Source organism: Idiotropiscis lumnitzeri, chromosome 5 (assembly GCF_059441095.1).
Source record: "Idiotropiscis lumnitzeri isolate Australia: NSW breed Sydney's pygmy pipehorse chromosome 5, RoL_Ilum_1.0, whole genome shotgun sequence".
NCBI classification, from domain to species: domain Eukaryota; kingdom Metazoa; phylum Chordata; class Actinopteri; order Syngnathiformes; family Syngnathidae; genus Idiotropiscis; species Idiotropiscis lumnitzeri.
In genome coordinates, this window is record NC_142395.1 from 17,571,379 (window position 1) to 17,586,652 (window position 15,274).

The 15,274-nt window shown below is 41.1% G+C and overlaps 1 protein-coding gene across 1 annotated transcript in view; it reads left to right on the forward strand.

Annotated features, from left to right (window-relative positions):
- Positions 1-15,274, forward strand: part of itfg1 (integrin alpha FG-GAP repeat containing 1) — a 95,630-nt gene that overhangs the window by 18,717 nt on the left and 61,639 nt on the right. Inside the window, exons 7-8 of the mRNA XM_088297047.1 lie at positions 7,254-7,303; positions 11,120-11,201. Coding sequence (XP_088153173.1) covers positions 7,254-7,303; positions 11,120-11,201 — 132 coding nt within the window. The remainder of the gene's footprint in view (positions 1-7,253; positions 7,304-11,119; positions 11,202-15,274) is intronic.

Consider the following 15,274-nt stretch of genomic DNA (forward strand, 5'->3'; position numbering starts at 1 on the left):
TTTTGACTAATAACTTGTCTACATTTGTCATTGTGTGAAAGTAAGTGATAATTAAAGTGCAATTGTCCCTCACTGCATCGTGAACGCTACAATATAGATTATACCACATTTAATCACGTGGATATACGCGACGGTTCGTACAAAGTGGCTAAAGCATGTCCAAATCTGTTTTTATCTGTTTTTATTTAGCTATTGTGGCTTTTCATCTGGATTGTTTTATGGAGCTGTAACAACGTGCTTTCCATGTGGTGTAATATAAAATTAGCGGGGAAATCAGATCACAAATTAAAACACATTGACACGTATACAATAGATACGAGAATAACAGCAGAACAATGGCAGGCTCATGTTGAGTCGAAAGCTAAAGAACAAAAATGTGTTTTCAAACAGGTTTTGAAAGTGGACAGAGAGGGGGCTTCCCTAACATTTCATGGGAGGTCATTCCATAGGGAAGGACCGGCAACAGAAAAGGCAGGCTCTCCCATGAGGCTGCGCTTTGTCTCTGTGAATTAAAACGCCAGCTAATGAGCTTTAAATTATATGAATGAATTATGATAACTGTGCTGTTAGCCTCTTGTCATGCACATTTTTTTTTTTTGTTTTGTCTGGTGAAAAGTAAGGACAGAGGCACTTTAAAAGGACATAGACGGACTCGGACAAAGGACTATTATTTTCACGAATAAGGATATGTGGGTCGATGACTGAAGGGTGCCCAATATAGGGTAACATGCCAATCTATGGTAAAGATGATTGTGACGGATCAGAAACCTGACAGTTCATTAATGTAGTCAACACAGCGTGTGGCGAGGAGGCGTGTGTGTGCAGCATGCCTGTGCACATACACGTTTGCACGGGTGGGACAATTTATCCTTTCAAGTTTCACGAGACAAAAGAGACGCATCGGAAAGCTGAAATAATTAAGCAAATGTTGATTGCCTCTTTTTGTGATTAAGAGCTTTCCTCCGCTTTGTTGTGACTTGTTTTGGGAGGCCATTCTTTTTACGGCTGTGTTGCATCTCTTCCCGCGTGACTCCTTTTGTGCGTCTTTTGGCTGCATCCTTCGCACCGAGCGTGCCTTTAATTACCCTGCGACACGACATACCACTTAGCACTCAGAATCCCTGTCGCTGCCGTTACGCAAGTAGTGCCCGCCCTCCCACACAAACACATTTTTAAACTCCGGTATGTATGCGACTTTCCCTGAGTGTGAGAGCATGACAGCACCCCTCGCTCACTCCCTTGCTCGCTGTGGCTGCTAGTGCTCGGCACTGCTCAGATCAGGTGCGGTGTCCAATTCTGTCTGCAGCTTACTTGTCAACTTAAAGCTAATATCTGACTCGAAGTGTGTAAGAAAATACCCAGTCCAAGTGAAAACATTAGAAATATATATTCAAATTACCGATAAATAGGAGGTATAAAAATTTTATTAAATTAACACTGTTTACTACGAACAGCTGAATCATCAAGTCTGCGTCTGTGATGCTTCCACTTAATCCGATAACTCCCACTTTAAGCTTAATTAGTTGTGCAGAATTTTTTATTTTATTTTATTTTTTTATCAGTTGTGGCGTTATGACAGCACAGACTCCACCGACGCACCTGAAATATTGTCGGGCCAACTTTGCCTGCAAACACGCCCTAACCTTCCTATTCACCCTCCCTCACCACCAGAAAAAAAATATTCCATGCCAATTCATGTATGTCAGAACTTACTAAGATATTGCAAAGTTGACTTGGTTGAAAACTGAAAACAAATACCTGCACTGATACCTTGTATTGTGATCGTTGCAATTATGGCTGATTTAGTCAGATCTAATTTTTAACCAGATTTCTAACCACATTAATAGTCAAAACATGATAGGAAGCTGCAGACTGGTCGCACATTTGACAAATGATTGAGTGCTGTGGACTCAAGTCCAGTCTGGATTTGTTTGAATTCTCTTGTTTACACTGACCTCAAAGCCTTTTCTCTGAAGCGTTTCGTTAGCTATTCACTGAAAAAACTACCTCTGCCAAATTTTGCCATATTTTGGTGCTCTTTCTGTGACGCTAAGCTGTCACAAGATGCCACCAAAGGCAGCTAGCTATTAGGAAAGTTGTAATTGGCATCAAGGAAGTATGTTGAAGTGAAGCATCTCGACTGTTCTCACATAATCCAGCCTGTTTTAGATGTTTCCCATCTCCAACACACTTTGTTCAAATGATCAGCTGTTCAGCAAGCTCAAATCCTGCTAATTTGAAAGAGGTGTGTTGGAAGAGGAATACGACTTCAGTAGGCTGGATAGGGGATCTCGAGGACCGGACTTGGGCGCCCCTGTTTTAGATCAATTTCACCACATGTGCATGTACACGTGCACTTCTAGTGAACCTTTTCCGAATTAAATCGTCTGTACGCCTTTTGTAAGGATCATTTTGTAAGATGAGTTTGAAATGACAAAGTGTTTTGTTTGTGTAATGTTGATTGTTTAACGTACCCTGGCAACGACAATCATGTTTATGGGATGTCATCAAGTCCTATTTGCGCTGTCGCTATCCCCCTGTAAATAGCGGGGGGTTTACTGTAACCCATTTATTAGACAGCCCGAGAGGTCACTAAAGAATCGTTGAATAGCACCTGTACAAAAAAAATTATGGATCCCCTCACTAAAGCTGCACAAGTAATGGACACGAATTTGTTTTAAGTAGCTGCGTCTCTAAAGGAAAAACGTCTTTGTAACAACCACGTCCTTTACTTTGAGCAAATCTTATTTATGCCGCTGGAATACAATCTAAACTCAAATGAGTCTCTGGAATGTAGGTAAATGTCAGGAGTAAATTGTAAAACCTGCATTTAAAGTGAGCGATGGTAGCGGCCGATGCTTTTTATATGGCTTGCTAACAGCTCTTTCCAATGCTGACATGGGATACAAATCGGTGAAAGAGACAATCACTGGGGAAAAAGGAGGATCATTTGTGAAAATGACTCTTTCGCGGAGTTAATGAAATGGATTAATACTCCTCATCTTTTCCTTAAACAGGAAAACCATTATGGGAGTGTCGGGGAGTACAGGGTGTTCTGAATTTCTATGCATATGGGATTTAATTTAAATACGAATTTTAGTTTAATCGTTTTATTTTTCTGGGAAGTGATGAAACCAAATCACCTGAGCCCGCTGTGTTTCAGGTGACTCCACAAACTGGTACCACCGAATCATTTGTTGTTGTGGTCTTTCCAGACAGTCCATTAAGAGCTAAATCATCAGAGTATGTAGCATTTATAACTCAAGTTAGTTAACCAATTCAAACAAATTATCTGAGTCTGCGATGTTCCTTGGAAGTCTGCTAACTCCAGTCAGCAAATCAATAAAACCCGATCATCTGAGTCTGGTGTCTGTCTCGTGTCTGGTGTTTGTATCAGTTAACTGCCTATGCAAACACATTTTGAGTCTGTGCTGTTTTTGGTAATTCTTTCAACGTGACTGAATTTCACCACGTGAGGAGTCATTAGTCTGTTGTTTTCATGTCAGTCAAATCAGTGAACCACTACGGCAAGTACGTTAGGCAAGTTATTGTACGAATACAACCAAAGCATCAGTTTGCGGTATTTCTGATGAGTCACTGACTGGATTCATTAAAACAATACTAATGAATATCATGTGTTTCTGGTGAGTGCTGACTCGAGTTAGTGAACCGATACAACTGAATCATCTGAAACTGTCGCGTTCCAGTTAGTCTGCTAACTCAAGTCAGTGAATTGATAGAGCATAGCCAACTCAAATCATTTGCCAAATTAAATGAGTCTGTGGTGTTTTGGGGTGAATTCACTAACTCCAATGACTGAGTCAATACAACCAATCATCTGAGTCTGCTGTTTTTCAGGTCAGTGAGTTTACATTTGTCAGATTTTTTTTTTTTTTTTTTAACTGTCAATAATAATTTCTAACATCAGATTTTTTGTAATTTTGCACCAAAATAAACTCTTTTCTTATTGCCGTTTTTATTCAATAAAATCCAAATTATTATTAAAGCTATTGTAAATGAACTGCTGATGATTTCTGTAAATCCTATGGACTGTTGTGGAAAATCAACAAAAACTGCTCATCATTCTGCACTCTGCTAGGCGATGGTGAGACTGAAGCCCGCACAAGTGTCGAAATGATTGATATTTTAGTGAAAGAAGTTGTGAAGTGGAGGCAAGCGTTTTCCGGAGATAAAACTTGGCAAGATGATGCCCCGCAGCGTGAATGTGGAATGTTTACCGAACGATCAGCTCTCTTCACCGAAGCTAATCATCCAATCACGGCTGGATCCTGCCTAAGAGGCCTGATTGGCTGATTAAGGCAAAACTCATCAACACGCCACCCGGCGCGTCTCCAAGGCTTTGCTTCCTTGAATCTCAGTTTTTTTTTTCCCTCAGTCTGTCAGGATGCCGTATATCCATTGTACTCTCTTAACATTGAAATTCCAGTCAAATGCTGCTCTTGTATGAATTTTTTTCACTTTGGTGGTTGCTCCTTTAGCCGTGTCTATTTTAAAAGTTACAATCTAATTTCCCTCGCGTGACGAATTATGTATCAATCTCTCTGACCTATCTATCTGAAAGACTTGATCATTTGTATACCAACTGTCCAGAAACCCCCTAATCTAACCTTATTAATTACAGTTCCTAAGGTGTTAGTTTGAAAGCGTAAACGTGAAGGCAGTGAGGCGAGAATTTCTTTCCTGTCAATGTGTGCACTGCAATGCATCTGATCATGTTGCTACATTCTAAACATAGTCCACATTTGCATAATAATGTGAGCAGGATAAGCATAAGAAATTCCAAACAATATGTTTGAGGTGGTGATGCTAATTTAGTCTTTAATTCTTTCCATCCATCCTTCTATCCATTATCTGAGCCACTTCTCCTCACAAGGGTCGCGGGTGTGCTGGAGCCGATCCCAGCCGTCTTAGGGCCGCAGGCGTGGTCTACACCTTTACTTTGGGTGTTATTCTCTAATATTTGTTTTCCATCCAATTTGCAGGCAATTTAATTGTGATTGATGCTGCAGAATATTACATTAACTTGCAGTTAGCAAAGAAATGAGTTGAAATTTTTGTTGGAAGAGCTAAGCAAACTTTTTTTCAAACTTTTTGCGGCCTTGAGAGATTTTTTCCTAGGATCCCCTCATAGTCGGATCACCAATTAAACAGCATATAACAAGATCGGAGCCGGCTGATCGGCAATCAAAAGTCAATTACGTTTAACTCTGCCAAACACACAGTGCCCACTTACACAATATTTAAGTTGGAAAATCTATCGACATTTGAGCAATTTTTTACCTGAGGTGCGTGCTAAGCCGCCATTATATTGCCGAGGTTATCCTTGCTTCGCATGAGTTCAGGAGAGCGCTAGAAATAGCATATATATTCAATATGTCACCACCATATCAAAGCTCTTAATGGGCCCAAAGCTAAATAAGGAGGGAGTAATTGCATTAGCATGCTTATGGATTTTTTTTTGGGGGGGGGGGGGGCAATACGCTCATCCACACGTCGGTATGTGCTTTTTTGTTAAATGATATAAGCAAAAAAAAAAGTAGAATGCATATAATTATGTAAAAATAAATAGTTCAAATAACAATAGAATTACCGATTCAACATATGTACTTAAGTAAAAATTAACATGTACTGATTCCGAGAAACCATACATGTGTTTTTGCTGCCAAATACAATATAGAAAATACCCATTTTGATAACTCAGCATAAAAAAAAACTAAATATATAAAAATCATTCCCTTTTTACTCTGACATCTTCCCTGTCATGCATGCATGTGTGTGATGGCTCTTGGATTGTGGCGTGCTATGTAAATTAAACAGTACAGCAAGTGGAAGGTGAATTTCCTCATGAGGAATTTGAATCAGTATAATTAATTTAAGCTAAATCAAAATCAGCCGCTTGTCATTACCCGGAACATTCACTTGCCCTGTTATCTTTTGCGCCCGGCCCTCTTCTCTCCTTCACTGCACCTTGCACGCACGTGTTCAGTGATAGTTCTGAGCATCACATGAAGAATGCAGACAGATCAATGCCAGTATGTAGTTCATGTCCAATTAGCCGTTGCTGGACCAGGAAATCCTCTCGGACTTACTGGTTGATTCCCTCAGCTGTTCAATTCCCCTTCATAGCTTAAGCAAGCTGCATTTACTTGCAAACATGCCTCGATGCGGCTTTGTCATTTGGTAAAATGTCCCCATCAACTCCTTGTGGCCCACTGCAGTGTTCTTCACCTACAAACGTTTTTTTTAAACAATCAATTTGGAGATCTTTTTTTTTTTTAAATGTCTGATATATATATATATATATATATATATATTAAAAATCATACATTACTTAGAATGTCCGAGCAACCTGAATTTGTCTGCTGGATTTATGTTTTTGTAAATAGAACGATAAGGAATAATTGACATTAAAATCAAAGAATATTATGGAGGAAGTCACTGATATCGAGAGTGATTATGTCACCTTCCTCGTGCCGGGTTAATATTTTCCTCACAAATAAGAACTGCTTTGTGACAAAACAGAAATTAGCCCAAAACATGTAGTAAGGAAATGAAATCAAACATTTGCAGCTCTTCTTTGACAGGTTTCAAAGTGACTTCCAACTATTTGTTATACAGCCCTTCACCGTGACATGGTCTAGTAATGTTTTCTTGATTTTAGAGGTTTTAAACTTTATTTCCAGAATACAATTGATTTGCAAGTACTTTTCCACCTCTACCAGGTTGTCTGGGCACAAGCTCATCTGTGGTCTGACGAGTCCACGTTTCTTATTGCTTTTGAAAATCATGGATGTCACGTCCTCTGCATCAAATTTAAAATGAGTAAATTTTATTTTTAAAAAAGTTAATCATTTTGAAAATTACATATATTGTCTGTGTAGTGTATTTCATATCTTTTTTAATCTGCCGTTTCCATAATGTAGTAAGTTCATTGGAAAATCGGCTTGCTTATCATCTGTGGCTCACTAAATTCTTCCCGGAATAGCTCAAAACTCTTCTTGAAGTTATAGCACTTGGTACCATTATACCAACCATTCTTCTACTGTGATCTCTTTTACAGTATCACTTTGAGGGGGGGGGGGGGGCTATGTAAAAATTCTAACACTAAAAAGGGGAAACCCACAGCGTGCGATTTCTTCGCTGGCACTTGTGTGAAGCTTACTCATTGTTATCGCTGCTTGTGAGTCAATCATAATTTGCCTGATTTAACCAGTCGCCTTTCCACCTTTCAGATTTGTTCCTGACGACAGAAGGGCCGAAATTTGAGACATGGATTAGCAAGGTAATTTATTTTTTTAGCTCGTCTCTATCTGTCTCCACAGATAAAGGAGTAAAAAAAAAAAAAAACAATTAAACAGCAGAATTGAAATGTACTATATTTAGCATATATTTCACGAAACGTGGTTGTGGTAAAGGCGGCATGATTGCTGGTGGTTGGCATGTTTTAAGATTGGGCGTTTGAATAATTTCTCCAGCTTTACTCTTTGCATGTTTTTCCTGTGTACGCTGGTTCCTTCCAACATAGCGACTTGCTGTAATGGGATCTGATGACTATTCAACACTGTTGTGTTGTTCTTCACAACCGCATTCAGACACCCCCCCCCCGAATCCCTTTACGCCTCCACGACCCGAAGGTGTTAACCCACTGATCAGAGACGATGAGTCATGAAGCACCCAAACCTCTGTTCATTTGTGATCTGTGAAGCTTCAGTGGGCTGCTGGATTGTCGGCTGCTGCTGCAGGACTAGTTAATATTCTGCCGGTGCAGAGCCAGTGGAGACTGTGTGGCTGTTGTGTGTGTTCGTGCGGGCGTGCGTGAGTGTGGTGCGGACTGGGGCCCTGTTTGAAATTCAGCAGGTTGAGGCACAAGGCGAGCAGCAGTGTATCTTATCGGAGCGAGAAGGAATGGGAGGAGGCCCGGCAAGAAGACGCAGGATGGGGGTTGGCAGCGAAACAGTCACAAGCCAGGGATGAAAAAAAAAAAAAAGGAAAAATGAGCAAATGAACTAGGAGAGTGTTTAGAATTTTCAACCATCTTAACGCCCACGTCCCACCCACCCCCTTTCATTTATGCTCACCAAGGATATTTTGTCGTTTACCACTTTGAGGATGTCTTCCTTGAGCTTGTTTGTTGGAAATTTTGACAAAGGAGGGGAGACTATTAATCCTCTTTTTTTTATATGTGATGCTAATTAGAGGACGCAGCTTGCTTGAACGTTTTTCTCGTGGTATCATCAGTTTTGTCCAGGCGCATTTGATGAATTTGTTTTTTAAAATAATTCTGTTGAATCACAATTCAAAAGCAATGTCTGATTGTCATTATTTGTGTTTTATAACAGAGTTATTACTTTAGTCGGATTCAAGTCTTTTATATGACCTTTGTGTTTTGTTTTTTTTTTTCATAACAGAGAAGTAATATATATAATATATTCGTGCATACGTACGTATGTACATACTGTACATAAAAGCATATACATACCTACAATTTTGTACACATCTGTTATTACCATGGCCTTCTTAATTACACACAATATATTGGCCAGTGTCGCTTAACCTTTATTGAGCCAAGGCGCATCTTCTACATTACAAAAATGCTCATTTTGTCTCATTTTCAGTACTGAACAAAACCCACCTTATTGAGTTCAGCCACAGGCCGAACTAAGTACCGTATTTTCCGGACTACAAGTCGCTCCGGAGTATAAGTCGGACCATCCCAAAAATACATAATGAGGTAGAAAAAAACCCATACATAAGTAAGTATAAATTGCATTTTTTGCGGGTAATTTATTTTACAAATTACTAGATCATAAACAGACATTTCATCTTGCAAGTCAAGTTAGACCAGGCATGGGCAAACTACGGCCCGGGGGCCTCATGCGGCCCGTTAAACATTTTAATCCGGCCCACCGAACTTGTTGTAATGCTTTTGTTCATTATCATGAAATGTATTTTTTTTCCTCCGATGAGGTGAGGTTACCAAAACACTCTGTCAAATTTTAGAACCCATTATGGCCCACCAATCAAAACGTTTGCCCATCCCTAAGTTATACCATTGATAAAAGAGTAGAGAAAAGGCTGAATAGGTGTAAGATATGCGAACACAATTAAGATTATGTAGCTACACGAAAAATAAACATGACCAGAAAAGGTGTCCATTGTTAATGTTTTTGGGATATCGCTGTCAGTGTGCTCTGATAGAGTGGCGGTTACGAAGCACCAAGACGGTCCTCCTGCGTGCCGTAACTGCACCATTGACAAGACTCACCCGCCACATGCTGTTTTAGCAGCCACTGGCAAACTCATTCCTCTAGCTGTGGGCATCTATGCTTTCATTTTTTTTTTTTCTTGATCGTAGTAAAAGTAGCCTTTCCTTGTTTCGCCAGTCACTAACAAGTTCATCATTCACTCCGAACGTTCTCTCTGCTACTGCATATTTCACTATTTGCAGCTTTGTAATCTTCAGAATATGATTCTCTTAAACAGAATTTGTGTCCCGTCGTTCTCAGTTGTCTTTCTGAGGAGTCTGAGATATTGGTGCATAAGTCTAGAATGCCCTATTGTGGGACTTATAGTCCGGAAAATACGCAAAATATAAGAACTTTGAGATGCCCTTGCCTGTGGGCAAGGAGAGCCATCATTGCTGATACAATTTGAGTCGTTTATTGAATGGGACAATTGCACAAATACAAAATGAGAACCCTCCAAAGGAGCTGCTATCACGCACATTAAGACTAACCGGTAAAGCTCCTGATATCACAGTCCACACCCTTTTAATGAGACACATCTAATACACAAATACAACAGTATGTACAATAATTACATTTTATAAAACCAGTGTATTTCTTTCCCTTACTTTTTTATCTTATTTAATTTGGGTTGCTGAATGGATTCATGAGATTCATTTCAGCGGGGAAAACTGATTTGAGTTGCAATTATATTTAGTCATGAGTTTGGTCACGAAATTAAAAAATACTCCTAAAGTGAAGATACCGCTATCTTGCTTTTCTCTCTTTCTGCATTCACCCCCCTTCTCGTGTTTTAATGTCATTATCGAAAAGAAGTCAGGCACTGAGAAAGACAAGGCGGAGGTCAACAAGCTGTTGTGAGAAGAGAGAGGTGTTTGTTAAAGGTCAACTTCACGTCGGCGACTATAACGCGGGAGTACTTGGCTTGCCGAGCGACAAAGCTGTGGGCTTATTGAGCCGCTATAAGAGTGCAAAACGGAGAGCGGTGCTGGCTACATAGCACAACGGCTGAATGTTAATCAGTCGCACGTTACTTACGTTCACTGCATCTCCACTTTGATCTCATTGTGTTGTCAGCAGTGACATTTCACACAGGATAGGTGGACTGTAATATTACAGTGTTTCTTTATAGTGTGTCTGTGTGCATATGGTTTGGAGTAATGTGAACAGAAGGGGGACTAATAAGACGTGTTACCCTTTCATCTTTACACATCCCATCCACAGACACGCACGCACGCACGGACTGTTTGAATCATGACATTAACACCAATCAATCACTCTGGCTAAGATCTGATCTTCAATTAGTTAAGTCCCTTCAGTGTGCGAGTCTGTGTGTGTGTGATCTGTTTTATGCATCTGTGACATGTAAGAATGCTTAAAAAAATTAAATGTTTGACTTTGCTAAGTTATCGCATTGGCTTTTATTTGGTGTCTCTGCCTACGAATTATGCATTTGTGGAATGAATAGAAGAGTTGAGAATATTGGCCGAGTCCATGACAAATTTCACAAATCTTTTCTGCCATTGCTGCACTCTTCATTCCTCTGTTGCCATTGATTCGTATGATATTCTGGCGACAAGTGCATGAAGATGAGCCCTGCTACAGTGCTCAGAAGGTGTCTGCTCCAGGAATTGACATGCCACATATGACTGATATGGATAGGCCCAGTACGATAGAGCATCTCAAAGCTGGTGTTCATTTTCAGGGGTGGGGAACGTTGAATATTCTTTTATGCAAAGAACAGAGGTTAATTGATTGTGGTTTGTGTCAAGAATTGTGTACTTCATTGAACATAATGGCAAGTACTAATTATTTTATATATCATGTTTCACTTTTCTCTACCTTGTTGTCAGGATGGCAACTTCAGCCCGGCAACTGTTCTGCCTGAAGACCCTCCCTTCCCCAACGTGGGACAATCATCCTTTGCTGATTTTGGTGAGTGCAACACACGAATAAAATCCGGGGTTTTTTTGTATGTTCTTGCTCTATTTTAAAACTATGGTTTAGCAGTGAGGCAAGTAAAGCTGTTTATCCAGAGCTGCTTCCCAAAGTTAACATGGATTTATATCGGTTTAAGATAAATCATCCACTTTTTCATTTGAATCCCTCAGAAATAATAGCAAAAAAAATGTTAGTAAATGACATGCCTTGTAAAAAATATTCATAGCCGTTCATTCAATAACAAGCTGTGGTTCACTGCCAAATTTTGCCATTGTTGGCAGGCTAAGGAAGATGCCTACAGGAGTGGTGACTGGGAACCATTTATACAGGCCAAAAAACATCTGACAAAATAAATCAGCATTGTCAAGAGAAGCTCTTCAGATAAGCTAAAGAGAGTTTTCTGCTAACAATTCTGTCAGTGTGACAAGCCTTATGAGCCATCACTAACTATGGGAGACCACCAAATGGATCACTACAGTTGCCTAGCTAAAAAACTAATCCCGTTCTAAATACAGAATTATACATTTTTAAACACAACACCAATCCATCAACCTCCATCACACTGCCAACAGCCGCCATCAGACATTCTACAACCTCACCTTTTTACCAAACCTGCTTTCATCATTCAAGAGCAGGTTGTGAGTCGGCTCTAAAGTGACAAAAGATCAAGAAGGCTCTCAAACCGGATGGCGTCTCATCATCCTGCCTGAAAGTCTGCGCTGTTCAGATGGCTTCAATCTTCTCTGAAAATCTCTGGAACTGTGTGGAGTCCCATCCCGCTTCAGACACTCCCCTGTCATCCCAATCCCCAGAAATCTTCAAATTTGTGACTCAACACATGCAGGCCCGTGGCCCTGACATCAACTAGTCATGAAGTCCTTTGAACGCCTCATGTTGGCTCACCTGAAGAGCATCACAGAACCCCTGCTGGACACATTGCAGTTTAGGTATATGCACAGCAGGTTTGCTTCGGGGAAACCACGTCATTCACACCCACCATCAGCACTCCCCCCCCAAACCCCCCAAAAGATATTTCCTCACTTCACAAACCACTACACCTCAAGAGACACAACTGGAAATCTCCCAAAGGTTGCAGAACAGTCATCATCCTAATTGACAATAGCAATGAGTCTAAATGGAGCAGCTGGTGTCCTGGTGATTCCAGCAAGACCTGAAGCTGAACACCCTCAAGGCCAAAGAGACGATTTCCACCCGCCCTGTGTCAAACATTCAGACCTTCAAGTTCCTGTTTATTCGGTTTTTAGGACTTTAAGTGAGAGGCCAACATCAACTCCTTGCACAGCCTACCACAGAAGCTGTCAAATTAGTTCTATGCTGCAGTCTTTAAATCAGTCCTGGGTTTGTCCATCGCAGTCTGATTTGGTACAGCTACAAAAGACAAAATATGACTGCAACAGAAATTTAAAACTCCAGAGCGGATCATCTTCACCAATTCCTACTTTTGAGGACATGCGCACTGCAAGACCTAAGATAAGGGCAGGGAATATCCTCTTGAACTCACCCCAACCTAGACATTACATTTTTTAACTCCTTCCCACTGGTAGGCACTGTAGAATATTGCACACTAAAACCAGCAGACATTCGAGCAGCCTCTCATCTTACCATGAACTTCTTAAACGGGTAACTCAGATTTCATTGCCGTTAATTTGCACATCCGTCTACTGTCAGTTTTACTGTTTTCATCATCGTAGTTTTATTGCTCTTCTTTATTTGGACATTTCTTGCTGATCGGGACGACCATACTGTTGAACACCTTACAATATAGCCAGTGCTTAATGACTGCATCATTTCCACATTGCTGTTGTTTATTGTTAAAACACTTCTAGTAACTTAGATTCTACTATATATTCTAGGTCCTAGAATATATTCGCTTATGACTCTGTAAAACTAAATCGAGCGCTAGCCAGCGTTATAGGACCTCTATTATGCATTAATATTATGCCGGCTTGATTGTTGGACTCAGCAATTGTAACTCAGTTGGGCAGCTCGGAGGCCAATTGGACAGAAAATTGTTAAAGTGAACACCTAAGAAGCCTCATCTTGTGCAGGACCGGATTTAACTCCACTGGGTCCTGGTTGGTGTGCGAGAGGCTCCCCGGCTAAGTCCCTTAAGCCTCCTCTGCATTTGAAGCAGGCTCATCCTGGAACTTTCTCCCACCGTCGCCATTGCCAGACAGGGCTAATCTACACAACTCTTAACACAAACACACACACACACACACACACACACTCGCACCATTTTTGTGAAAGTCTTATCCCCCTTAAACAATATTGGCTGGTGTGAGTCATTGTTCCTCTCGGCTTTACATTTTATTCACCACAAATCTCCGCCGGCTCACTTTAATCTCCGCGCTGCCGCAAAAGTGGCCTGCAGGGTGCTCTTAACCTCGGATAGTCACTGTGGTGCTTTGTCGTTAATAAACAGCCAGGTGCTATCCAACGGTGCGGTATTTAGGAATAACCACAATAATGCATTGAAGGAAATACAAACTTACTTTCCCCCATAATTGGAATACACTTTGAGGTGTGGTTTGCCTGTAAATTTCTGAAACAGTGACTGTTTTAACTGAAACATATTTGTAGAGTTTGGTTGGCCACTCTTAATATCGGACCCTACTAATATTTAATAGTTAGTTGTGTACTGTACTGTTTCTGAAAGCTGCTTCACATCTGTGTGGCATTTTTACACGTTTCTTGTGTTCCCAATTGATTTATCGCATCACACACAAACAGACACAAATCTGGCATCAACAAAACACTCTTTTTCGCCACCCTTCGTTCTGGTTGACCTACTTGAACGACGCTGCCTTTGTTAACTGAGGATGGAGGTTTGTGAGGGTCACACTTCTTCTAATCTGACAATTCAAGAGATGAAACATCCCGAGATGAAACATGCTGTTATCTGTCTTTATCCCCTCAATGCTGCCTCTCTTCTCACATGTCAGGTATCTCACTGACCTGGAGAGTGACTCACTCATTTTCCTTGCAATGTGTTTTACAACTAGTCATAGCGTGTATAAAAGCACTGCCGGAGAAACCATTGTCTACCACGTGTGCATGAAGCGTGGTTTGTGACGTAAATTCCTAATTGACATGCAGCCTGTGCAAAGACTAAAACCAGCCCCTTTGCTTTGTGGTTGAAGTAATTGCATTTTTTACAGCGATCATTCGTTATTAAGTGATGGACTAGTCCCGATAGACGAGTGTGTCTTCTGGTCAGGGGGAGGAGGTTAGTCTCATATTGTGACAGGAACTCGGGAGGCTGGTCGGGAAGGAGGTCAGTATGAAGGAAGATGACCGGAGGTGGTGGAAAGGAAGGATGCTCGTTAGGAGACAGTTTGAGAGATTGCAGTCACAAATGTGGTAGATATAAACAAATAAGAATGTTTGGATAATGAGACAAAGTTAGTTGTACTGAAAGAAGAATTGTTGAAGGAAGCCGTTTTGGATGGAGTCAAGGAAAATGGATGTCTCGCATTCCCATTTCAATGAGGTTGGAAGGAGGGGGAAAGGAATTGGGGGCATGTATGGAAGAGATGCGTTGGAAGTAGGCGGGTCGGATGGAGACGGGAAGGAAGAAAGCAGGTTTTTCAGATGTGGGGCAGATGGATAGAGGCTGTGGTGGAAGTGAGAAGGCCATGCAGGGAGGAGGAAGAAGGCTGCTGTGTGACCTCAGACTTCCACAGAGTTTTCATACAGCGAGACACAAATGTGTTCTGATGTGATATTTAAACTCTGTGCGCGTGCGGGGGTGTGTGTGTGTGTGTTCAGGTAAGTCGGCGTGTGAACGAGCTAGGCTCGTTCCCTCCAGCTCCCCCTCTGCTACTCCCTACCCACTCGTCTTATTATATCGCGTTACATGCAACCTCTCCACCTCTCTTCCTCTCTGTCGGCCTCATTCCCTCATCCTTCTACACACCTCTCTTCCTCCCTCATTTTCCCGCTCTTGTCAACCTTTCATCCCCGACGAGACTAGACTACACTGCGGCACATCTTGATGTGGTAGTACTTTTCCGACTCTTTGCAAGAACACGCCACATCCGTCA